General features: G+C 35.6%; 2 protein-coding genes across 3 annotated transcripts; both read left to right on the forward strand.

The window, feature by feature from the left end:
• The first annotated feature begins 533 nt into the window (after nucleotides 1-533).
• On the forward strand, nucleotides 534-14,138 carry LOC147397796 (katanin p80 WD40 repeat-containing subunit B1 homolog KTN80.4-like). Of its 2 annotated transcripts, none has more exons than XM_086446801.1 (18): nucleotides 534-1,037; nucleotides 1,233-1,363; nucleotides 1,463-1,580; nucleotides 1,705-1,931; nucleotides 2,028-2,130; nucleotides 2,806-2,876; nucleotides 2,996-3,070; nucleotides 3,162-3,305; nucleotides 3,434-3,668; nucleotides 3,779-4,312; nucleotides 5,209-5,244; nucleotides 5,347-5,468; nucleotides 7,351-7,476; nucleotides 12,682-12,756; nucleotides 12,842-12,954; nucleotides 13,143-13,259; nucleotides 13,343-13,411; nucleotides 13,525-14,138. In XM_086446801.1, exons 1-18 carry the CDS (start codon nucleotides 1,010-1,012, stop codon nucleotides 13,586-13,588), a joined length of 2,388 nt encoding a protein of 795 aa, XP_086302927.1. In that variant the 5' UTR covers nucleotides 534-1,009; the 3' UTR covers nucleotides 13,589-14,138. The 2 variants fall into 2 exon arrangements, with proteins under 2 accessions (XP_086302927.1, XP_086302926.1); XM_086446800.1 differs by having other exon boundaries at nucleotides 535-1,037; nucleotides 5,209-5,268.
• A 3,704-nt stretch (nucleotides 14,139-17,842) lies between these two features.
• On the forward strand, nucleotides 17,843-25,973 carry LOC147397797 (cyclic nucleotide-gated ion channel 18-like). The gene is made up of 6 exons (XM_086446804.1): nucleotides 17,843-18,489; nucleotides 18,688-18,900; nucleotides 19,154-19,464; nucleotides 21,006-21,117; nucleotides 23,180-23,416; nucleotides 23,747-25,973. The coding sequence occupies exons 1-6, from the start codon at nucleotides 18,049-18,051 to the stop codon at nucleotides 24,518-24,520; spliced, it is 2,088 nt and encodes a 695-aa protein (XP_086302930.1). The 5' UTR covers nucleotides 17,843-18,048; the 3' UTR covers nucleotides 24,521-25,973.
• The last annotated feature ends 220 nt before the right edge of the window (nucleotides 25,974-26,193 follow it).

The following is a 26,193-nucleotide window of genomic DNA, read 5'->3' on the forward strand; positions in this document are numbered from 1 at the left end:
TTATAATATATATATATATTATATTATATAAGGTGCAAGTTTGATAACTTATTTAAATTTTGGTGTTAATGGAACACACCAAATTGTCCAAGGTAGATGAAGTTTTTTAATATTTCAATGTAAAGGGCAAATTCTAATTTAGTGGACAGCAACATCTATCATTACCCTTACAAACAAAAGAACAATCATGGGTGGCATTAGTTGTTGGGATGCATACTCTTCATAAGAAATAAATAATCTGAATATATATATAAATTTTTTTGAGTATACTTTAAATAATTAATCAAAACCAATTTATGTACATATTGTGTGTGTGCGGGGAGGGGAGGGGAGGGGGGGGGGGGGGATGAAAAGGCATGATGACAACATTCTTTAGATGTGCCCAAAATAAATAAAATAATGGAGTTTGAAAAAGAAGATTAGAAAGAAGGGAAAAGAATATATATATAGTTAAATTGAAAGGAAATGTGGTGGGGATCACATACATATATTTTTTAATGCTTTTTATGATTTTGATTTTGGAAGGAGAGGGAGGGAGAGAGGGAGGGGCATCTTTCACCACAATTAATCTTATTTTAGATGATATATCAAGTCGAGTGATTGTTAAAGGGACATCTCACTCCCTCTTGCGTCTCTCTCTTAGGTTTGGGGATCGAGACATATATATTTCTTTGGTCTTGGAAGGAACGAAAGAAAGAAACCAGCCATCGCACCAAACACACAACCCCCAATTTTTTTGAGTAGAACAAATAAAAATCCTGCTTCTACTCTACTATTACTACTTGTATCCTCGCTCTGACATTTGAGACTTGAGAGTATAGTGTGGAGGATAAACGCTAACAGCATTACCAGAAGCAGCGGCAACATAATGGAGTACGTTATGTGAAGATGAAGATGCGTTGGTTACTCGAGATCTGGCTGCTGCTGTTGCAGACAGACAGCTTGACATGAAAAACAAACAACTCAAGACGGATCTATTAGGGTTTCATACTTTCATTTCTACACCTTCATGACGACCAAACGTGCTTATAAGCTACGTATCCTTTTTTTTTAATTTCTAGGGTTTATTTATGTGAATGCTCACCAATTTCATCGAACATTATTTAGATCTCTGATTTGATAGATAGATAGATCGTACTTGGAAATTTAAATTTGATTTTTTCTATAGTTTAATGGGAAAAACAGAGATGAGATCTGGTTGGTTTTGCCTTAACCATGGGTTGACGATCCAGAGGAATTTGTAGCACATAGTTCCAGTGTGAATTGCCTCAAGATAGGGAGGAAGTCATCTAGAGTTCTTGTCACTGGAGGAGAAGATCACAAGGTTAATCTCTGGGCCATCGGGAAGCCTAATGCCATTTTGGTTAGTAGTTCATAAAACATTTTCTTTCTAACATTTTTCTGTTTCTAGTACATTGTTTTCTTAGTTCTCTACAAAAAAGAATTATTGTTTTGTTTGCAGAGTTTATCAGGTCATACAAGTGCAGTTGAATCAGTAAATTTTGATTCTAACGAATTGTTGGTGGCTGCTGGAGCAGCAAGTGGTACCATAAAGCTGTGGGATCTAGAGGAGGCAAAGAGTATGCACATGGACATGCCTTCTTCATAAACCCTAAATTCAAAATCCCCATCCATGTATTGTATTCTCATGTCATAAACACAACATGCTTTTGAAAATAATTTTTATTTTTTTTGGGTCTGCAGTTGTTCGCACACTTACAGGACACAGATCAAATTGTATATCGGTTGATTTCCATCCGTTTGGAGAGTTCTTTGCTTCCGGCTCTTTGGACACCAATCTTAAGATATGGGATATTAGAAGGAAGGGATGTATTCACACATACAAAGGCCACACACGTGGTGTCAGTGCCATCAGATTTACCCCAGATGGCCGTTGGGTAGTTTCTGGCGGAGAAGACAACGTCGTCAAGGTGATTCTTATTTTCTATTTTATCCTATAAAATGCAGAAATAGCCTAAATCCATTCTTATGTAATTTATGTGCTGTTACTTACACTGTTTTAACAGCTGTGGGATCTGACTGCTGGAAAGCTTTTGCATGATTTCAAGTGTCACGAGGGGCAAATTCAGTGCATAGATTTCCATCCCCACGAGTTTCTTCTAGCAACAGGTAAGTGGTAGACTGATTTTCATCCCCATCTTCAATGCATAATTTTTCATCCATACTTTCTAATGTTTTAAACGACTCTTTAGGGCCTATTCAAATTCTAATAATTTTCTGAAATGAGAGAATACAATTCAAATACCATTAGGTTTAGGATAAATTATAAAATTGCTTGAAAATGTCTCCTTTACGCTTTTAACTGACCAATTATACAACTCAATTTTTAATAGAATTCAAGAAGCTCATATGATGGATTGGATACACCATTTTCTTAACTTAGCTAGTTTTTTGGATCATTTTTTTTAATAAAATGCATGCCCCAAAAGAAAAAAAGGAAATATCAAACTTATGTTAGACATAAGCCCTTGAATCCCAACCATTCACTGACTTATGATGCCAACTATCTGGGGCTGAACCTTTGCGGGTTGGGATCCATCCAAGCTCAATCTGAGATCCAAATCCCCCGGCCCAACGGCACCTCAGACATGAGTTACTCTACACAGACTATAATTACTTAATGAAACAGTTTATTTTTCAGGGAGGAAGAAGAAAAAATGAATCAAATCATAGACTTATCGATTTGGTGATTTTATAGATCTATTTGTCACTATATACATAAATTTGAATCATGGTCCTAATTCTGTCAATGTATATCAACTATTCATGTCTTGCACTTCACAGGTTCAGCTGATAGAACTGTTAAATTCTGGGATCTTGAAACTTTTGAGCCGATTGGTTCAGCTGGACCTGAGGTATATTACAGATTTCTAGCTTATGCTGTAATCACTTTTCCAAAACTTTGAACCAAAGTATTTTTTTTTCTATAATCTCCCATTAGAGAGGATAACAAATATCTTCATCCTTTTTCCAGACCAGTGGAGTGCGTTCAATGACCTTCAATCCTGATGGGAGGACATTGCTATGTGGATTGCATGAAAGTCTGAAGGTAAGATCCCCTTCTATTCTTCAGATGCATTGAATTAAAACAAGATTCCAATTCATTAGTTTCTGATGAAGTTCTGAATTCTATTACATAGGTTTTCTCTTGGGAACCAATAAGATGTCATGACAGTGTAGATGTGGGATGGTCTAGATTGTCAGACCTGAACATTCACGAGGGAAAACTTCTTGGGTGCTCTTATAATCAAAGTTGTGTTGGGGTTTGGGTTGTGGACATCTCGGTACTGTACTACCCATTCTTTTTCTTTTGATTTTATCCATTTCCATATGTACTTCCTGGACTGGTGGTGTTAAATCAGATCTGAATTTCCATGTCATGATTTGTAACATTTTCCCTTATGTGCTACAGCGCATAGAGCCATATGCAGTTGCTAGTCCTACCCGATCAAATGGTCATCAAGAATCCAAATCTACTTCCAGTGTGAATCCTTTTGTACCAACAGATAACAATATTAAGGTTGGCATGGGGAGGCTCTCAGTTTCACAAAACCCAGATCCCATGATCAAAGAGACTAAACCTTTGGGGAGGATATCAGTTTCGCAAAATTCAGACCCTATGGTTAGGGAGGCTAAACCTTTGGCATGTGGGTTATCTTTTCTTTTTGCCAATTTGGTGCTATTCCTTCTTAACTCCCACCGAAACCATAAAATCACAAGTGTTTTTCTTATTGTTGGTTTTATATATTGAATGAAGCCACAGGAAGTGTCCCTGGTACTCCTCAGAGAGTTGGATTAAATACTGTTCCAAGGTCAGCTATAGCAAGTTCAGCAGCAACACCCAGTGCAACCACTCTGAAAAGGAATTCTTTGAAGGCTCATTCAACAACCAATCTCCACGTATTCAGCAAGTCAGATGTGATACCTGTCATTGTCCCTAGAACCAGTGAAAGGCTGGAGCAGGCAGCTGACTCCAGTAAAGAAATTGGTTCTGATGGAAGAACATCTCCATTCTCCATGCAGTTTAATAAAGTAACTGATTTTCGAAAGCTGTCAAATAGCAGAGGTGATACTGAGAGGCCAGATATTTCTCTCCAATCTGGAACTCTGGGTCGTAAGACTACTGAATCACGTGAAGTTTCTGTCCACAATTTCGTTTCCGAAGTTGATGGTCTGAATCCAATGAACCCTGTCGGCGAAAGAAACATGATGGATGCTAGGTGCATTGGGCCTGGGAAGCACAGAACGAATTCCTCTATGGAGCCTCCTGCGGGTTACCAGCGTGAGAGTTGTATGTTTTAACTTCTCAAAAAAAATATTTAACTCATTGTCTGATCTTTTTGTACCACTTTTTGAAGATTTTGATTTGTGAATGTATTAACATGCCTGTGTTGCCTACTCTTTCCTACTGATTTGTCTGGTAGAACATCTTTAAATGCTTTCTTCTTCTATCTGAGAAAATATAAACATTTGACCTAGTGTGGAAGAGATGAAAATAGTCATCGTTAGAGATAATTACATTGGCTAAGTTGTAATATTAAAATGTTAGATTTGAAGGACCTTATTCTGCCAATTTTGGGTCTTTTGTTCTTTTGGGGTAAGATGTTCAAAGAATTCAAGGGCATTTTCTTTGAAGATTTTGTTGTTAGATGGGATCTTGTTTGTAATTTAGAGGTGGCCTAAGGGGTCTTCCTCACTTTTTTGTTAAGTTGTTTCTCGGGGCCATCTTGTCCCCTTTTTTCAATAAAATTTTAATCTATAAAAAAAAAAAATTTATACATCTTATCGTGCTATTTTAATCTAGTATATTAAGTTATGTTGCAATGTGGCATATTAATCTTTAAAAGAGAAATGCCAAAACCTTAAATGTAGAAAAGCACCCAATGAAAATCCAAATCCTAGGGGGTCATTTCATACCTTTAACAATAAATTGTTAACAATATAATGTAAACCTAGTTTCTTATACTTCCTTCTTTACTCTTAAACTTCTATTAATAGTACAGAAAAAAATGATTTCTTAGATTGTTCACCTTCACACATTCTTATCGTTGTTGGACTCACTAAACCTCCCCTTATTGGCTTGACTGTGAATTGTAGTGCGTAATTCACATTTATACCTTTTTGTTTATGTAGTTGGGCTATGAAATATTTTGTTGTAGATGATTAAGCACCTAATTTTTGTCTTAGATGATGCTCGGATGCATAAAGCAAACAGAGATGCAGGTTCTGTTGAAGTTCTAAAAGGAGGTATATCATTTCTTGCTTGCCAATTGATGTTTATGAGAAATCTAACTAAGTCTGATTTGTTACATTGAAAAATTGAAGGAAAGACGCGTTCACTTGTTGCAAGCTGGGAAAACAGAGAAAGATCTCCTAGTTATGAAGGACCTGCATCCAGTAATTCCTCTGAGACAGTATCTTCTGCTAACGCATTCTCAGTTAATTCGGTATGGTGGATTCCTAGTCTGGTTTGACCATTGTGTTTCTTGCTGTTTTTTCCTTTTGTATTTTTACATTCTATTTTTTTTTCTTCTGATAAGCTGAACATATTTAGGGAAAGGAATATTAGCTAAAAGTACCTAGTGACCATTGCATGACTGTTTTACTTTGTAATGCAATTAGGCATGGAAAAAAAAGGCATTACTCTATTCTGTGTTGTCCCTTCCAACATATCTTGTTATCCTTTGTTCTTATTCTACTTAGGTAAGCCATTTCATTGTCTTCATTTATGCACTAGAAAAATTAAATCTGTCCTGGACTTTATTCTATCTTTCATTTTCCTGGTAAGCATAATTCATTTCAGACCAATGAGGAGATCATAACAGAAACTAACACCACAGTGGTTGTGGAGACCTACCAAGGAGGCATACAATTGGAAAACTATTTCCAACTCACTTCCCTTGAACACAACTACTATATTGGAATCACATTTAGCTGATCTGACCCAAAATCATATCCCATCAGATTGCAAAGTACAGAAATAGAAAAAAAAAAAAAAAAAAAGAAGGAAAAAAAATCCTGAATTCTTGGAAGATCTTCGAGCAGAAAAACAATTTAGCTTTAACAACCAGAATGATGTCTTCGCTCTGATACCCTCAAGGTTCCAATTGTTTCTTTCTTTCTGTGTAGTCCAATAGATTGTAGCAAGCTCACTCATACCAGGGTTCATGAATTATATATATAGGGAGGTGCTGTTTCTGTGGATGCTTTATATTGCCATCGATTCATGGATTTTACTTTGTGCTGTCCATAAAATAAAGGGTTATTTTTTGGGTAGCAACTACTTGAAGATCACAAGTAACCCCTTGCACCCCAACCTTAAAAATTATCTATTTTTGTTTGGGGTGCAAGGCGAAACTTTGAACTCCCTCTTCTTCTTCCTTTCAACAAACAAACACACACACAGTGAGTGAGGTGCAAGTTGATGGTAATTCTATTTATTTATTTGGGAGTGCAATCATACCACTGGAGCGCAAGGGGGATTTTTAAAGTGATGGGGTGCTATCGATTCTAAGTGGTTTGCAAGTAGTCGCTCCTTTTTTTTTTTTTGGCCTAACAGCACATAAGTAGGTTCCCTATTTCTCCTATCCTAGAGAAGTAGTTGCTTGGTTAATAATTCCCTAGATTCTAGGAGTTTTAAATTTCTAATTTTACTAGAAAGAGTTATTTAGAAGAAGAATAGGGGATGTCTCAAATATACCTTTATACACATGTATGCTTCTTAGAATTGGAATGGAATTGAGTGAAGAAAAGCTTCTATTTTCTGCTATTGCTGCTGTGTTTCAACAAATGTGAGACTCCATTGCATCAAGGTGAGAATCCATTGATCACGATTTCCAATGGCTGTGTGACTCGCTCAGCTATCCTTTTGTTCCTATGTCATTTAGGAAGTTGATTTTATATTCTGTTTTTCATGCATTAGCCTAGTTGACAAAATTTGAAGCTTTATTGTCTATTTTTGTCTAGTTTAATATCCCATCATAAACTATGGATCGAATCCTATGTTTTCCAGCTCAGACAACCGTAAAACTCCAGTACCCATAAATCCTTGTCTGAATAGTTAGAATCCCTAAATCTTTGTACCATCTACCACGTAACCCTTCTGTTCTATAAAATTCAAATTTTACCTTACTAGTGACTAGGTCTCCAAATATTGTTTCCTTTGGGAATAGACTTGTGGCCTTTGTACTTGAAATCTTTTTTGTTTTGTCTAAATTTCTCTTCATATTCTCAATTTCTTTGTCGTTTTTATAATGCTTTTGGTAGGCCACACCTATAGAAATGATCAACACGTGTTCTTTGTCTAACAATAATCTATGTGTTGATCAGAGAGGGCGCCCTCTATCTGCTGGAAAGGAAACATTGTCTGCCAGTGATGAAGATGCCATTGCAGACGTAATGGAACAACACGATGAATTCTTAAGCTATATGCAACCTCGCTTAACCAAATTGCAGGTGTTTTCATTTAGATTAGACTTTTAATTTTGTGGCTGATGAGGAGATTATTGTTATCTTTTAGTAACTACTCTTTTACTTTTAATTCTCAATACAGCTACCATAGATTATATATCTTTGTTGACTGGCGATATGAATGAATTGCTTCATGCAACAATGTTTTATTTTATCGTTTACATCACGAAAATTGGACCTTTTCAAGTCTAGCTTACCAAAAAGGAAAATAGTCTCTCTGTTGTGATAGAACCTTGCAACTTGAAACATTAGGAAAATGTATTTGGACCTATGGCATGCAAGAGAGATAGAGGTAAATTTTAGAAGTAGCTCATATGCCCTATTGTAAGTGATTACAAAAATGTGGAAACTCACCGTAAAAAAAATTTCAAAGCAGTTTCTATGTATGAGGATCTTGTTTTCACTTTGAAGGGGGAAACCATGTAAGATAATCTTGAAACAATGTGGAAGTGTCAACTTAGCCAAGTTGGTAAGACGTGTGGAGTGTTGTTCCAAGTCCTAGGTTCAAACTCCCTTGAGCCCAACTTCACTTGCTAACCACTAAACCTTATCAAAAAATAAAAATAAAAAGGAGAAAGAAAGAGGAATTTTTTTTTTTTAAAACAACATGAATAGACTTACTCTAATGTTAGGGTGCTCAGTGGGATCCGTTCTTGCTTCATACTTTGATCTTCCTTTGGTGGTAGGGTATAAAATCTAATCAATTTCATTGGAAGTATTGATAGGAGGTTAGCTTCATGGAAAAACAATTATCTATCCAAAGGTAGGGGATTGACCTTTGCGAAAGTGTTCTATTGAGTATCCTCATGCACTGCATGTCTCTGTTGACAGTTTTAGCTAAGGTGACCAATGGCATTGAAGGGAGAATGAAGAGATTTCTATGGAACAATTGAGTGAAGTCTCCCTAGTGTCATCCAATTAGGTCGGAAAATGTGTTCCTAAAAGGTGTGGTGGTTTAAGAGTAAGAGAAGTGAGATATATGAATAAAGCTCTTTTGGGAAAATGATCATGAACTCGGGAATAAGCTTTCCAATGGCTACAAAAACACATCAAGAATTTGTAAGTAAACATAATTACTCTAATTTTAGTGAGAATGCGGTGCTGAAGGTTGCCACACACTTAAACCTATCAAATATAAGTAAACTAGGCATGGGCATCCTCTTTATGGACTTGGGGTTAAGGGGGTAAAAGAAGAAAGAGAAGAAAATTGGAGGGGTATCATTGGAAAAAGGGGGGAGAAGAGGAAAGGCAATATATAAAGTTGAAGGGTTATTCTTAGAAAGGGGGGTAGAAGAGGAATTACAATAAAGTTGGAGGCGTATTCTTGGAAAGGGAGAGGAGAAAAGGCAATGAAGTTGAAATCGTGCTTGATATGTCTTCTGAGGTTAAATCCCAAACACTTTTTGTGAGAGAATAAAGATTAAGACACGGGTTTTGTTTTCTTTGCAATGAGTTGGGGGAATCGGTAGACCACATCTTATTACATTGTAGTTTTACATCAATCATTTTGGCCCACTTTTTCAATCTTTTTAGAGTTACTTGGGTCCACTCTATTTCGATATCTTCTCTCTTTCTGAGTTGGGATCTTAACTTGTTTTCGGGGAGAACAAAAACCTTATGGAAGCTCTTACCTTTCGCAATTACTTGGGGGTTATGGTTGGAGAGGAATAGAAGAATTTCAAAGATGAAACGATGTTGTGTCATGATCTTGTGATCACCATTCTTGGGTGGTTGTTTTTTGGGACTAAGATAGTTCTCGATTTTAAAGGGGTGTTTTTCGAAAACTTTGTATTTAGATGGGATTTGGTGTATGGTTCTTAGTTTTGGTTGGTCACCTCAACCGACCTTTTGTTTCTTGTTCTTTTGATCAATAAAGTTTATACTGAAAAAAAGAAAGATTGAGACACAAGTGGGGGTGGGGGGAGCAACCATCCTGTTTTATTAGATAGATAAAAAAATAGTGAGACTTATCAATATTTAGGCAAAGCACATTGCTGTCATGCACTCATTCCAAAAAGTTTGAGAGTTGAGATCTTTTATTAGGGATGGAAACTTGTCTAACTTGATATGATTGATTTTGACTTTTATTTATTCAATAGAATTTGCCATTGAGAAATACCTCGTTTGTTGCAACGCTTCATAAAAAAAGGGGTTTCCATTGGACTAAGAACGGGAAGGAAGAAAGCAGGTGGATCTGCAAATTTCCTCATCCTCAAACCAGTCCTTCCCACAGGGTATTGTCTCAATGAATAAGTGGGGCCCTTAGCTATTGTTCTTGAGAAATGACTGGGTCTAGCCCATTCTTCGAAAGAAGTTTTTACGGGATCCCTATCCACCAAAATTTTTACTTCTAGTTCCGGCAAGCGAATAATCATTGAGCCCTCTTTTAGGTACGGTCATCCTCTTTTGGTTGAGGGGGTTAAAAGAGGAAACACAATAAAGTTGTAGGGTATATTAGAAAAGAGGTAGAAGGGTAAAGGCAATAAAGTTGGTAGGGTATTATTGGAAAGAGGGTAGAAGAGAAAAAGTCAATAAAGTTGAATGGGTATTCTTGGAAAGGGAGAGAAAGGGAAATAAAACTGAAAATTTTCATCGAGATTAGTGGAAGATTGTATGTGAACCGTTCTTTATGGGGGGGGGGGGGGGGATAAACATTGGGAGAAGACAACCTTTGTGTTTTATTATATAGATTTAATTATTAATTTCTTTTGTTCATAGTACTTTGCGTTTAGAACAGTTTCTATTTTTGCATATTGGCATAGCCAAGTAAATTGTTTTGCCATTATTTGCAAGCCTTTGTCCATGATCTTATCATTATGTAATGATACTCCTAAAAAAAAAATTATATAATGATTTGTACAGTATTTAGGCATATTACATCTTACTTTTAATTTTTTGAATGCTAGTCTTTTTAATGGAAAGAGAAAACTTATGGAACTTATGATTCAGTTAATCCTGGTTCGATTTCAAATCCTTCTCATCACAGTTTCTTATGTGTTTCAATTATGATAACGTTGATATGAAGTTTCTGCAGACCCCTCCAAGTCCAAAGTACATAGCGGTTTAAGAGTGTCTGACCATTTGATAGTTCTATTTTAAGATGAAGAAGGGAATTTTCAGTTCGTGGTACTCCAACCACCAGCTTGTGGAGATGTCCATGTTCTCATTTTCAATTTTTTTAGTACTAGTTAAGCGAGCTGTCTGAATGGTGTACATTGATTGTTTTTGTGGTAGGATGGACCCACCAATGGTGTCTTGATGAAAAACTTTGCTTCATATCGAAGATGAAGGGCCTTCACTAATAGAAAAAGTTTGGAATGGTGACTGTGCTGGGCGCAGTAGTATATACCAGACTTTTTGTGGTCATCTCCTAGTCTTGAGTGTTTAAAAAACTATTGTCCAATTTTGCACTAATGTTGCGTTGATGCCAATTGATCAAACAAAATTTTCATTTTTTTTTCTGATAGTCACGGACAGTGATGGCCCTCTGTTATAGATTTGATGTTCAAGACAAAGTTTCATGAAGTGTGTCTTATTGTTTAAAGGATCTTTGGACTGCTATCCACAGTTCATGGGTTGAAGTCAAATCCAAGATTTGTGAAAGAACTTTAGGGGTAAAGCATGGGGTTGGTCCATTCCAAATCATTTAATCTCACACAAGCCGAGTGTCATGGACAAGATTTTTTTCCTTTCAATCAATACTTCGTCACTATTGGTAGCGGAGGATGTGATGCACTTCTGAACCCGTTGAGATCTTCTAGATAAGTCCTCATAATCTGAGGCTGCTCAATGGCCACTAGCTGTCAATGATTCAGATATCATATGAGAGACCTTAGAAGCCCTCACTAAAGGAGAAACCACGAGTATAAACACGAAACTGATTTTGGAGAGATTTAGGGTTTATGGGATGCAAGAATGGAGATGGGCCTGTAAGGAGCAAAATAGAGGTGTTAATGTGCATTGGTTTAGGCTGCTTTCGTGCATCAATTACTAGAATGGCTGATAATGTGCACCTATTCTTTAAAGAGATGCTAAAATGTACTGGTACTTAAAGTTACTTGCTAAAATGCATCAACAAGTTGAATTGGTGCACTTCAGAAAGGCAAGGAATAGAAGGATGGAGGGAATTAACTTCAAAATTAAGACTTGTTTGATTCAAGGTGATTTTGAAGGGAAGCTTTAGACACTGACACAAAATATATATAGAAGATTTATCACTTTACGGAAAACAAACCAACCTAGAGGAAATTAGATATCCAATATACCACAATCATATAATGGTGGACATGATAAATGACCAAACTGTCATTATGCAGAAAATAATAGTAAAACTCTCGTTTTCTACAACATAAGGAAAATAATGGTGACCAAAATAGTCTTGCAATAAGAAATAAATGTTCTTTTGTGGCCATTTTTCTAACTTGATTGCAAATTGAACTTGGAAGTTTTAACAAGGGAATGGGCCATGTACATGACTTCATTACTGAGTATGAACTCACCACATTCCACTGATCTTCATGATTGGAAGGAGGATAAGTTATAGAGACTTTGGGCTTTCTCTTCCTTTGGTCAAAGATGAGTAAAGACTTTGAGGGAGTGAGGTTCCAAGATTTTGTATTTAATTGGGATACCATTTGTGATTTGTAGCCCCCCGCCGATTGTGTTTTTGCTTGCTTTTTTTCTGTTTTCCTTGTTGATTTTCTTTCTTCTTGTTAGGGGGCTACCTCAGCCTCCCATTCTTCTTTTCTTCATTAATATAATTTATATTTATCAAAAAAAAAAAAATAATAATAATAAGTTATAGCATCTTGAGCAAGGTGAGGGTGGGGGGAAGCTGACTTATTTATTAGTTTGGTTAATGTAAGTTATTCAGTTTTATCAGTTAAACCATGTAGTTTTGTCTGTCATTATGTTTGGTTAGCTGCTCAATTGATTTTCCTGAAATAACATCAAATGGCTGATTTAAACATGTTCAAACTCATAATCATTGTTAGTCTATACTGCTAATACTAGTTTTGTAGTTTGTGGCAGCAAGTTATTTACTGAATTTCTACTGCATTCCTTTATATCATTTCTTAATTATAGCAATATGTAATCTGGACATTAAAAGAATGGTGGGTCAACCATGGATCATTTTTTTATGGAGATGGTGCATGACTGATAATAGACATGGGTATGTAACTTTTGTAGGTACTTCGTAGATATTGGGAAAGAAATGATGTTAAGGGGGCTATTAGTGCGATTGAAAAGATGGCTGATCATGCAGTAAGCATTGTATTGAAGGTGGTTGTTAGTACTAGTTTTCAAATAGCCTCTGAATTATTTCATTTTCATATTCGGTTGAATGCAGGTCCTTGCTGATGTAATCAGTATTTTGACACAAAAAACTGATACCATCACACTAGATATTTGCACATGCCTCCTGCCACTCCTCACAAGCCTTCTTGAAAGCAAGATGGATAGGTGAGCACTCTGTGGGTGCTTTGCACCACCTAACTAGTTCAGTTGTGTTTGTTCTATCATTAGAAGGCATGACAGCATGGTTTGTGGCCTCTACATACCAGCATTGATATTGTACTAACTGCATATTTCAATGGTAAAGCTATAGTTTATCGAAATGCCAGTATATGACCATTTGAATTATAAATCAGGCATTTAGGCATTTCCTTGGAAATGCTGCTGAGGCTAGTCAGAACCTTTGGTTCTGTAATTCATTCAACATTATCAGCATCTTCATCTGTTGGTGTAGATATTCAGGCAGAACAAAGGTGCGCTTATCTTTATCATCACTGCTTAGATTCTTAGATACCAGATCATGAGGTCAATCTGCTGCATGTTTCATTGTTTTCAGGTTGGAACGCTGCAATTTATGTTATATTGAGCTCGAAAAGGTCAAGCGCTTCATTCCTTCCCTTACAAGGTGAATATTCATTAATTGAATCACCAGGCTTTATTTCATATGTAGCTGCATTATAATATTAGTGATGACATGATTTCCACATATCTTTTATTTATTTATTTTTGCTTCCACAGAAGAGGAGGGTTGGTTTCAAAGTCTGCACAGGAGCTGAACCTAGCTCTTCAGGAAATTTTATGAGCCAACTAATACTAATTAGTAATTACACACCGTCGGAAATTCTATTCTTTTGGCCTTATTCCCCTCCACTCCCCTCCCTGTAACATGGTTACGTTTTTGTTGTTGAGGAGCGAGCTTGTGCATTCTAAGAGCTGTAAAGCCCCCAAAACAACATTCAGTTGTTTCGTGTTATTCCAGTTTGTCTGTCTGGTCCTGTATGTACATGCCAACCTGGGTGGGTCATTAGCTACTACGGGAACAGCATACTAAGGCTAATGAAGAACAATTTTACCGTGTATGTACCTGGTGCATGCATGATCTGATGACTACAGACCAAGGAATTGCTTGCCCATGTAATACACTCCCTCCCCCTACCTTACCACATTTCCATTTCAAGCTTTTCTATCATCATATTATATTGTAACTTGTTGCTTCCAGAGTGAAGCTTTTATCAATTTTATAACTTTTTTTCCTATATACGTATGTATACGCAAATTTGTGAGCACTGATGGCGATGGGATGACTTGCAATGTGTGGACATTTCATTAATTATACCATTGGTTTCTTAGTTTTTTTTTATACTTGGAGCCCTAAATGACCTTGAGATCATTTTCATTCAGTTTGCTTCTTCCAGAACTCATAATACTAAATTAATCAGCTAAATAAGTATTTTGTTTTTTCGATGGGTAAACTGGGGCCGTAGAGGGCTCCTGGAAGATGAATTACTATTTCAGTTGGTCTGAACTACATGGATCTCCTATCAAAATCTCAGACAATTTTACTCGTCCAAACAGCTCTTAATTTGTTAGTTAACGGGTGTCAATTTGTGGCATCTAAAAACATGATGGGATGCCATAAAAGAAAAAATTCCAAGAACTTTAGACAGATAAAAGGTAAATTTTTACCATTGAATTTTAATTTTTAATTTGGGAGTTCACTAGTCATTCATTTTCAACACCTATGAAGTTCAAAAAGGATATTTTTTATTTGTGAATCTGAGTTTTCCAATGAAATCTAGAAGGCTGTGATGTGGGATTGCCGATTTGATTATTCATGTGGACCCAATGACATGATAGCATGATTCATATAGTAAGGGAGTGTTTTCGTAACAAAAATTGCAATAGATAAGGGGAGGGGGGGGGGGGGGGGCTTTGTAATAATCTAGTTCGGGTATAATAATAAATAGTTTTTTTTCCCTCCTATCTCCCAATGGAGTTAGAGCTTTATATAACTCCAACATAAAATTCTTGTAAGTAATCAAACACAAAAGTGATAGTTAAAACTTACCATCAACTACTTTGAGAGAGTTGAACACTTGAAAGCGCAACTCTCACTTATGACATAGACCCTAAGTGTTGTACCCATGGTAATTTTGTGTATGATAAAAATTTGTTATGAGATTAATTCAAGTACGATTCATAATATACATTTAGTAGTTCGCTTAAAATTTTGATAAAAACTTAAAGAATAGCAAAAATGCGAGAATTGTTCAGGTATAATTAGACTTCAATACTCTAAAAAACTTTCAAAATTTTGTGTGTATACATATTAAAATTTCTATAGTACTCATATCCAAATATTTAGAAAATTCTCCATCTTTTTAAGATTTATTATTTTTATATCTTATTTTTCAAAATTACTATAAGTAACCTTCATCTTTGAACTCATCCTCGGTAAATTAAGAACATATGATATTTTTGTTCATGTATATCAAACCCTTAAGCCCAATTACAAATCAATAACACTTGATAACTTTACACATATTCCATTTTAATATTTATTCTAAAATAGTAATAGAAAAAATTTAAACTAAAATTATATATTTTTTTCTTCTTATGATTAATCATACTATTAACACAAATCTTCATAATGCAAAGCACATACTATCTGAATTAATTGAATTACCAAGACTCATATTCAAAAAATCGAGAGAAGATATGTAAAAGGAGTGAAAAAACTAATTGTTGATTGATAATCGTGAGATTTGATAACAAACAATGATTAATGCCATAACCATCAACATAGTGATTGTCTAATGATGAAACCTTAAGTGTAAAGAGAGAATAATGAAAATATTATCTTGCGATATCGAAATAGAATTTTTTTATTGTAAAAACATTGATTAATTTGTGTTTTTAACCCTTTTTGCCGAAAGTGTTTTTGATTTGTATAATTTGGGAAAAGAATAAATCGTGAATGATTTGAAAATACTTTTTGATTTGTATAATTTGGGAAAAAAATAAATTGTGAATAATTCAAAAAGTCAAGAATTTTTAATAGAAATTAAATTGGAAGAAAGTAATAATTGTATCATTCGGAAAATTTGGGTATAATTCGTGAATTATTCGAAGATTGACTAACTATGGTTGTACCATAGATGTTAAAAATGATGAAATTTAGATCATTTTCTATTAATATTTCATAGGAGACCAAGGTCCAGGGATGTGTTAAAATCAATATACAAAACACATCTTTATCCCCCCAATAAACATATAAACATATTAAGCGGTATGCTGAAAAGATCCTCCGGTCGTAGAGATCACTTCCTTAAAAGACACATTCTAACGAGAAGAGTCAGGATCCAATGTCTCGTTCTTATTCTGTAGGAAGGTGTCTACATGACAAGATTTAGTTGGTGTTTTAAACACATTGGGGTTCTAAACAAATCTTGCATGCATGCGCATGTATTTAAATCCAACAAAACTTTGCCATGTATATACACCTTATTGTGACTCTAAGATAAAAACAATTTCTTTTTTGCATCATTTATGCTCCTACATAATTGTAGAAAATCACTTACTTTACTAACTTGGTTAGATTTCCAATATTACTAAGGGTCCTCGGGCCAAATAAGGAGTACCACATTGGCAATCCAACATAATAACCTTCTATATTTTATGGAAATAACTCAAATCCAAAAAAAACGTAAAAAAAATATTTTTTTTAACTTCATGTACAAGCCTAAGGGATCAGATCATGTTTTTTGATGCCAGGAGGGGAACTCATGACCTTTGGTAAGATTGCAAATATTATCATGTTAGTCAAACTAGACAATCTCATGGATAAAAAACTGTTTCCAACTCTCTTTGACGTTTTCTATATAATTTATAGAGAAAACACTTCCTTTACTATTTTAATAAACTTTCAAATCTTACTAAAGGTGGTTGAGTCCACATGCATTACCACATTGACAATCAAACATAACAATCTTATAAATTTCATATAAAAATTTAATATTAAAAGATAAAAAATAAAAAATTGAGCTTGATCCATAGTGTTGAAAATGGATGATTACCCTACTCCCAAAATTTAAAATTAATATTCAACTGTTGAAAGTAATATTTTTTGAATTCTTTTATAAAGTTCTTAGAATTTTGTCCTTTACAATCATGTAGCGTCGGATCAAGATTGTAGATGCAAAGATGTGAGTTCACAGCACTTACTAAGAATTAAAATTTTACTAAACTATTGAGGATAAACTATCTTTATAAAACAATTCACTTAAAAAGGTACCTCTTTCTTGGAAATTTAACACCTAGAAGAACCTCTCTCTCTCTCTCTCACATTTTTTAACATCTCTCTCTTTCTCTCTCAAACACCATCCTTTAAGAAGGGATTAAGAAATCCTGAAATCTTTAAGAGAACCTATCCTAAAATCTTTATCGAAACCCATCAAAGTGCAGACATAATTGAAAAGGTTAGAATTATCTCTCTTTTTTTCTTTTAATTAAAACAAGATTATTTTGAAGATAAATTCATAAAAGATATTTAATAATTTTTTAAAATTAATTAACTTAAATCTAATGTTATATGTTTTGTAAAGATTTTTTTTTTTAATTTAAAATATTAATTAAGTTAATTTTGAAGATAAGATTTGATAATTTTTTAAAATTAAAATGAATTTAGGGATCATGATATTTTAATTTTATTTAGACAAAAAAATTTCATTAATGAAATTTAAAATAAATAGTAAAAATGTTATTATTGTAATATTATATTATAATGATATTTACATAAAATTAAGAATTAATAAAATTAAAAAAAATATATTAAAATAACATTTTATGTTTTATTCGAGATAGATTATATTTGATCGATAATAATAAATATCCAACCACTAGATTTTTTGCATTGCTGAATGTTGATACGATCTGTTTTTATTATGAGAGAAGAGATATATTGGTTCAACGTGAAAGAACACGTGGCGTAAGCACGAGCATCGGCTAGTAAATAAAAAAAATGGATTTGTTGTAAAAACGCAAAACACGTCTGGTTGGTTTAACGGCCATGTCTACTCCGAAATCTCTGCAACTTGGCTAATCTCTCGCGAATGTCGCAACGAACGAAATCTCAACCCTAACCCCTCTGCAACTCTCTTCTTCTCTTCTCTTCTCTTCTCTTCTCTTCTATTCTCTAATAACAATAATAATAATAATGGTGTTCTTCTCTCTCCTAGTCTTACTGTTTCGACGACATGGAAGATGAATAATATCGATTCCTCCTCGGAGAAGAGATTCCACCCATTCCGGAGGAGATCTTCTTTTCCAGAAGATCTGAAGCCATGGAGGTACCGAATTCTGGATCCAGGCAGCAAGCTTGTTATGCGATGGAATCAATCCTTCCTCATATGTTGTTTGGTGGCTCTCTTTCTGGATCCTCTCTATTTCTACCTTCCTTCGGTGGGAGGTCCAGGTTGCATTACCGTAGACGTAAGTTTGGGGATCACTGTCACCTTCTTTCGTTCCATTACGGATCTATTCTACTTGATGCATATGATCATCAAGTTTCGAACAGCTTTTGTTGCCCCAAGTTCTAGGGTCTTCGGTAGGGGAGAGCTCGTCATGGATGGGCATGCAATTGCCATGCGTTACTTGAAGTCTGATTTCATCATCGATTTTGCTGCAACTCTTCCGCTTCCTCAGGTAAAGTGACTCTCTCTTTTTTAAAATAAAACTCATTTTTTTTCCCTTCAAAGGATATCAACCAGAAAACCCAACATTAAGATAGTTCTTGTCTGTTCTTATTCTTATTAAAATAAGTGATACTAACTAACTACTATGCATGCGTTGGAGTTTGTTATTCTCTAGAATTGAAGTTTTCCTAACATTTTTGTTCTGCAGCTTGTCATATGGTTAATCATGCCGGCATTTGGAAGCTTTGGTGCTGATTATGTTAACAACACTCTTGCCCTCATTGTTCTCTTTCAGTATGTTCCTAGATTATTTCTCATTTTCCCTTTGAATCGACGTATAATTAAAAATACTGGGGTTGTTGCCAAGACTGCTTGGGCAGGAGCTGCATACAATCTCCTACTCTACATGCTAGCCAGTCATGTATGTATCTCTATTCATTCCCCTATATATTCGCTCAAAATCTTATTATATTATACAATCTCCTACTCATGGGCTTGATTGAAGCACAATGTTTTTCAACCCATGGTATCCAATACACTCAAAATAGCTCCATTGGGTGGGTCAGGGGGACAAGGTATTTTGAGATGTGGGATATTCATTGCCCCCTTATGTTTCAAATGCAAGAGAATCAATTATCACTTCTTCTTTTTTTACATTTACACTGTTGGTGCAGGTTTTAGGAGCTGCCTGGTATCTGCTGTCTATAGAGCAGCAGTATAGCTGCTGGAGAACATGGTGTAAGGAAGAGTCTACTAAACAAACGCTATCCTGTAGACCTGTTTTTCTGTATTGTACTAGTTTAGATCTGGCTGAACGGAAATCTTGGTTGAACAACACACATGTGCTCGCTAACTGTGATGCTGCTAATAGTGAGATCAATCTCAATTATGGAATGTTTGCTGATGCTTTTAGTAGTGAAGTTGTTTCATCAAATTTCCTTGAAAAGTATTTTTATTGTCTCTGGTGGGGCTTGAAGAATTTAAGGTATGATCTCTTTGAATATAGAGCATTTAGTTTTTAGTCCCGTTGTCCAACTCCCTATTTTAATATATATATATATTTTTTTTTCCAGTAATCTTTAATCATTTAGTGTTTTTCTACATTGAATTATCTACACTTCTATTCCTTACATCCCCATTGAAAAATAATCAGCAGTGGACTCTGACGAGTTAATCAAGCATTTGCTAAATTATATTACTGGAACAGATTATTCGTACTTATATTGTCCTCGCACACTCTGTTTGGGAAAACAAATTATGAATTGACATTATTGTTAGTAGACATTCTACATGTTTTTTATAAAATATTTTACTATGCTATGATTCTTTAAGGAGATTTAATTTATGAATACTAGAAGCAGTTCGTGTTCTTTATTCTTTATTGTACATTCATATTTATGATGGAAGATACTTATCAGAAAAGGAAAAAAGAAAAAAAGATATAAGAAGAAGCAAAAGGAACATTAGATAAAGCGCAAATCTCCTATTATTATTATTGGAACCATGTTTCCTGCGGAATACAGAACTGGTGTTCCACAGGATCATGTTTGGGAAACAGACCGGATGTTGTATTTGAGACTTCTAGTATAAGCGAAAGATGTGTGTAACACTTGGGGGAATGCAGGTTGCATTGTTCTCATGTATATTCGCTTTGTTGTTCTCTTTATGTGTATTCCCTACGTTGTTTCTCTTAGTGTTTGTTCAACGACTCTTTTTCTACCACCAGGTCAAGATTTAGGGAATTTCTCCCTGTACATCAACTGTTTCTTGGATCTAACTCTCTTCACCTCATTTTGATGGGATTAGATTTACATGATCACTAACCTTTTTATGTTGGAATGAGTTGACCTCTTGAAAGCATCTTATACTCAAAGATCTGAAATTGTGTTACCCATGTCAAGTGTTGTCTTATTACTGGTCTAATAATGTAGTGTAACCAACTCACATGTCATGTTCCCAATTGACTAATATCAGGATGTCGCCTATTCTTTGTGTAAACTTATACTTTAGAAGCTCCCAACAAATCCTTAACTTCTATAAGGAATAGATGATTGCACATTTATATTATTGTGTATGCATAGTGCTGTAGTGGCTAGTTGCTCTTGATTGTGTAAATGAGATTTATTATGATCCATCAATACAGGATGCCACATTTAATTTCTCTTCTGGGCACTCAATGTTGTAGAAAAGCCAGCTGGCTTGAATTTGAAGAACTATAATTGCTGACACTGACTTAGTTATTAACGTGTCTAGGCTTATGATAATTCCTGAGTCCTGACTAACAATAATGCCACATGCAATCAATCTAGTCATATTTTGCACTACCAATAGTAATAATAACTGGTGATTCAAATGCTTCCTCAATATTGAGGATGTGGAAACAGACTTCACGTTTCCAAATCACTTTAAGCATAATGTTTTTCTTCATTTTTCTGGCCGCTTATTAATTTGTTTCTGTATTTATGTATAAAACTGAAAAGTCTAATTTGTTTATGCTAATGCATCTCTTTCAATATTGTTATTCAGCTCATATGGACAGAATTTATATACAAGCACTTTCATTGGTCAGACAACATTTTGCATCCTTATATGCATCGTGGGTCTAGTTCTATTTTCACACTTGATTGGTAACATGCAGGTAATATTTGCTGCCCTTCTCCTTGATTTTTTTATGTGAACATTTCCTGCAAACATGTTGTTGGAAAGACAATGGGTGTTCCAATTATAGTTAATAGAAACAAGAATTCAAAAAGTCATCATCATCAAACCTTATCCCAAAGATATGGGGTCGACTAAACAAGTCTTGTTCTTCCATTCAATTATGTCCAGAACCATGTCTTATATTATTGAAAATGTGCAATAATTGAACTATAGAAGTATACTATAAGTCCACTATCTACTACAGCCCTCTAGCCATACAGTCAGAAGTCTGCTGTCAAGACAATTCTTTCTCCTTTTAGTTGAGCAAGCCTGACGGCTTCCCTTCACGTTCAGTCAAGGGCCCCCACTCATGAGCAGCTGATTGGCTTCTTCCTTCGCTCCTGAACTGGCATGATACGGTTGTGAATCTACTTTTATAGTTCCATTCCATCAAGGCCTACTGATTGATGCCTGTATGAACAGGGGCAGAGCTACATAGGGACAAGTGGGGGCTATAGGCCCCCACTGAACTTTCTAAAAACAAAAATCAGTTCCTAGCCCCCCCTTGTTTTTTATTATATTAGATACAATTGGTTTAATTTCGTGTTGATCCTAATTGAGAAGCAGTTATTTTTATCTTGAGATCCGCCTTTCGCTTCCTCTCCCTTTGGTTGTGTGATCCTTCACTTCCTTGGCTTAGTGCCTATAGCTCTCAAGACATGTGATCAAAGTGAAAGTTGAGGCCCATGGTGTTAGAGATTTATAGTATCACCATATATGGGAATTCCTGATTTTGATTATGGGTGGAATGACCCCAAAAGAAGCCGTCGGTTGGCAGGATTGTTCTCTTTGTTTCATTCCTTTCTCCAAATCTAATTTCCCTACACACTCTCATATCCTCTACTTTCCTCACCTACATGATCGTTTAGTTATCTTTCTTCTAATATCCTCTACTGGAATTCTTTGAATCAGTCATCCATCTAATCCCAAAAATGTCTCCTAATGTAATGAGAAATCAGAAAAGGCCTCGTCCTAAAACAAATGCTTTCATAGTAGTCCTATAACCTAAAACGAAAATTTTGTAAGATAACAATAAGATCAAACTATGGAGCTTAATGTCGGACAAATAAGAGGCACTATGTGATAGATCGAGTGTGGCAGAGATTGGGATAAGGCTTTAGCATGACTGAAAGGGGGAACGTAATTTGTTCATTGACCCCCATTTTTGGGATAAGCCTTTGATGATGATGATCTAATCTTCATGTAAAAATGTTATGGTTAAAATAAACTTCTATGTAGTATTTTCTGTTCAAATTAGCTGTGTATAAATACTTTGAAATTGCATTATACAATGATAAATCCTCAACTTGTAATCAAGTGATATATAGCCTTTATTATGTGTTAAGCTTTGAAGTCACATATATTCTAGGCTTTTGCATCACAAATGCCACTTCTTTCCCATCTCCCATATATTAAGAAAACTTATGACCTGTGATCAACAACTAAGAGCGCAAAGTAAATTTTAATACTTGCAAATTATTACCATTTTCTTTTTTTCTTTTATTATTTTGGTGGGCAAGTGGGTCGACAATGGGTTTCCTGACCCAAAGTCGTGGTCTCCCATCACACTTTATTAAATGTTATTCTGTACCATTGCTGAGATGTTGGGGTAATTGCTTATGCATCATACTTATATGCCCAGTGAATTAGAAGGTGCTCTTGGGGCGCATGATGCTGTTGAGTGCCAAGGGAACCTGTGCCCCATGTTAGCTTACTCAATATTTGTTTTTTAACAATTATAAAAAAATTTGAGTCGTTGCTTGAGCATTGTATGCAAACCTGGGAATGGATTCCAGTGTTGCTTGAGCATTGTATAGGCCTTATTAGAATACCATTATAACTCTATTCTAAATCATTTTCAAAAAACTTGTTTTCTTGTACAATGATAAATAATTTAAACAGGTGCAACAGTGAACATAGCCACTAAATTTGACACGCTTGAGTTTCAGGTCCGGTTACTAATTTTATAACTTTCTGTTTTTTTTCTCCACTTTTGGAAGAGTTATCTGCAATCTATGACGGTGAGACTTGAAGAGTGGAGAGTTAAAAGAAGAGATACCGAGGAGTGGATGAAGCATCGCCAACTACCTCTAGATCTGCAAGAACGTGTTCGCCGGTTTGTTCAGTATAAATGGCTTGCCACAAGAGGAGTAGATGAAGAATCCATTTTGCAATCCTTACCTTTGGACCTCCGTCGTGATATCCAACGACATTTATGTCTTGCTCTTGTTCGGCGAGTAAGTCTTTTGTTCTTCCAATTTTTTTTTTTTTTTACATCATTCATCAATGAGAAAGTAATTTGGAGAGGAGAGCATATGCATCAAGCTCTATATGCCAAAAGACATTCGATGATGTCAAATATTTGCATCATATTTTTGTGGTTCAACTATATTCATTTATCTAAATTTTGGAAAGCTTATTAGAAGCATCAAAATGATGGATACAAATTATTAAAAGAAATAATTAAGCAGTCATAATCCTTGGTTGATGGCTGTAAGTATCTTTTGTTTGGAATATTTTCATATCCAAATTGCCTTGGCTGAACTCACCATTAATCCATTTTTCAGGTCCCTTTCTTTTCACAAATGGATGGCCAGCTTTTGGATGCCATATGTGAACGTCTCGTCTCAGCTTTGAGCACGCAAGACACGTATATCGTTCGTGAGGGTGATCCAGTGAATGAGATGCTTTTCATCATACGAGGACAATTGGAGAGCTCCACAACCAATGGAGGAAGGTCTGGATTTTTCAACTCGATCACTCTCAGACCTGGTGACTTCTGCGGTGAAGAATTGCTTACATGGGCCTTAATGCCCACATCTAGCCTAAATTTGCCATCATCAACTCGAACTGTCCGAGCCCTTGGTGAAGTTGAAGCATTTGCACTTCGAGCTGAGGACCTCAAGTTTGTTGCCGGTCAGTTCAAGCGTCTTCACAGCAAGAAGCTCCAACATGCATTTAGGTACTATTCCCATCAATGGAGAACATGGGGAGCTTGCTTTGTACAAGCTGCATGGAGACGACTCAAGAAAAGGAGACTAGCAATGGAGTTATCAAGACAAGAAAGCTACTCCTATATTCCAATTCCAGACCAAGACAGTAACTATGGCGATGATGAGGCCATGAATGGGGAGTACCTGGACAGTGGTGAAGACAGCTCGTGCATGCACCATGCGAACGTCCAGCATCTTGGAGCCACAGTACTGGCTTCAAGGTTTGCTGCAAATACACGAAAAGGGGTTAACCAAAAGGTCAAAGTGGTTGACCCTTCTGCGACCAGCTTAAAGATGCCCAAGCTGTTTAAACCAGATGAACCTGATTTCTCATTGGACACAGAGTAGGTTGATTAATTAGTACATTATGATAAAATAGTGAAGGGAGAGCTGATGGAAGGTTAGAATAGTACCTCTGTACCTTGTTTTTTATACTTGAGTTCCAGATGATAATCCTTTCTTTTTTGCCATTGCAAAAGGGGAAAAACAAGAAGAAGTTACTTTTGAATTCTCTATACCATAATTAGCACAAAATTAAGTAACTTTGATCAAAAGCACCTGACAAGTATTCCGATTTATTTCCTCTCCCTGTTCTCGCTTTCTAAGTCCGTAGAAATCATATGGGAAAGGTTTATGAGAAATTTTTTGTAGAATAATAAGAATGGTAAAAGGAAGTACAACTGGTAAGATGGAAATAGATTTGCATGCCCAAGAAGAATGGGGGGTTGGAGATTAGGGGTCGGAGACGGGTGAATAGAGTGCTTTTAGGAAAATGGCTTTGGATATTCGGTAAGGAGAGGGGTAGTCTGTGGAGGAGGGTCATTATGGCTAAGTACGGGGTGAAGAAGTTAGATTGGTATAGTAGTGAGGTTAAAGGCTGATATGGGTGCAGTGTGTGGAAGGGGATCCTCAAAGTGAGCGAGGACTTTGAGAGTGGGATTAGATTCAAAGCAGGCACAGGAGACAAAATCAAATTCTGGGAGGATATTTGGTGTGACTCATTATCTTTGGCAACTCAATTTACATCTTTGTACGTTTATTCTCTTAAGAAGAACTGCTCAATCCAACAGTGTTTGATTCGCAACGACTCCACTTCTACTTGAGAGTTGGGGTTCAGGAGAAATTTTAATGATTGGGAACTAATAAAGGTGACATCTTTACTTGATCTCTTGTATTTTTTTCATCTTAACGAAAGCGTTTAAAATAGGTGGGAATGGACGAGGGCGAAAGATCTGAGATTCTCTGTCCGCTCTTTCTACAAGTGGCTAATCCTTTTTGCTAAGCAATCCTTCTTGGAGTCCATCATTTGGTCCAAGTTAGTTCCTTCTAAAATCTCCTTTTTTATTTGGTTAGCCTCCTTAAGGAGGGTTCTTACGATAGACAATTTAATTGTTCAGGGATGAATCACTCCCAACTACTGTCCCCTTTGTTTGAGGGATGAGGAATTGGTTGACCATATTTTGATTTATTACTCTTTTTCTCATGATATTTGATCCCTCTTCTTTGGGTATTTTCGTATTAATTAGGTCTTACCTCGGAAGTTTTTCTTGTTGTTAGTAGAATGGGCCAATAATGCTTTCTTTTCCAGAAAAAGACTTTTTTGGGCTATGCTTTCCTCAGCTATTGCTTGAGGGTTGTGGAACGAAAGAAATAATAAAGTGTTTAAAAGTAAGGCGAGAAGTTATCATGGCGTTTTCTTGGAGATCTTGGGCTTTTTGTACCTTTGGTTAAATTTGAGCATAGAGTTTGCGGGAACTACTTTCGATGACTTTGTTTTTAGATGGAATTTCTTGTGTAATTGTTGATGTTTTGGTATTTTTTCATTCGTTTTTGCTTCTCTTTTAGGGGCTACCTCGGCCTTCTTTTCTTGTATTTTGTTCGTCTCTTTTCTTCAATATAATTTATACTTATCGAAAAAAAAAATTAGTATCATCTATCTGGAGGTTAATTGTTCTTTGATTTTTGTATTCACAATGTGTTACCATAATCTGTAATCAATATTAATCAATGTTGCAATCATG

This window comes from Akebia trifoliata, chromosome 7, assembly GCF_017979445.1.
Source record: "Akebia trifoliata isolate Shusen 1 chromosome 7, ASM1797944v1, whole genome shotgun sequence".
In the NCBI taxonomy this organism is placed as follows: Eukaryota; Viridiplantae; Streptophyta; class Magnoliopsida; order Ranunculales; family Lardizabalaceae; genus Akebia; species Akebia trifoliata.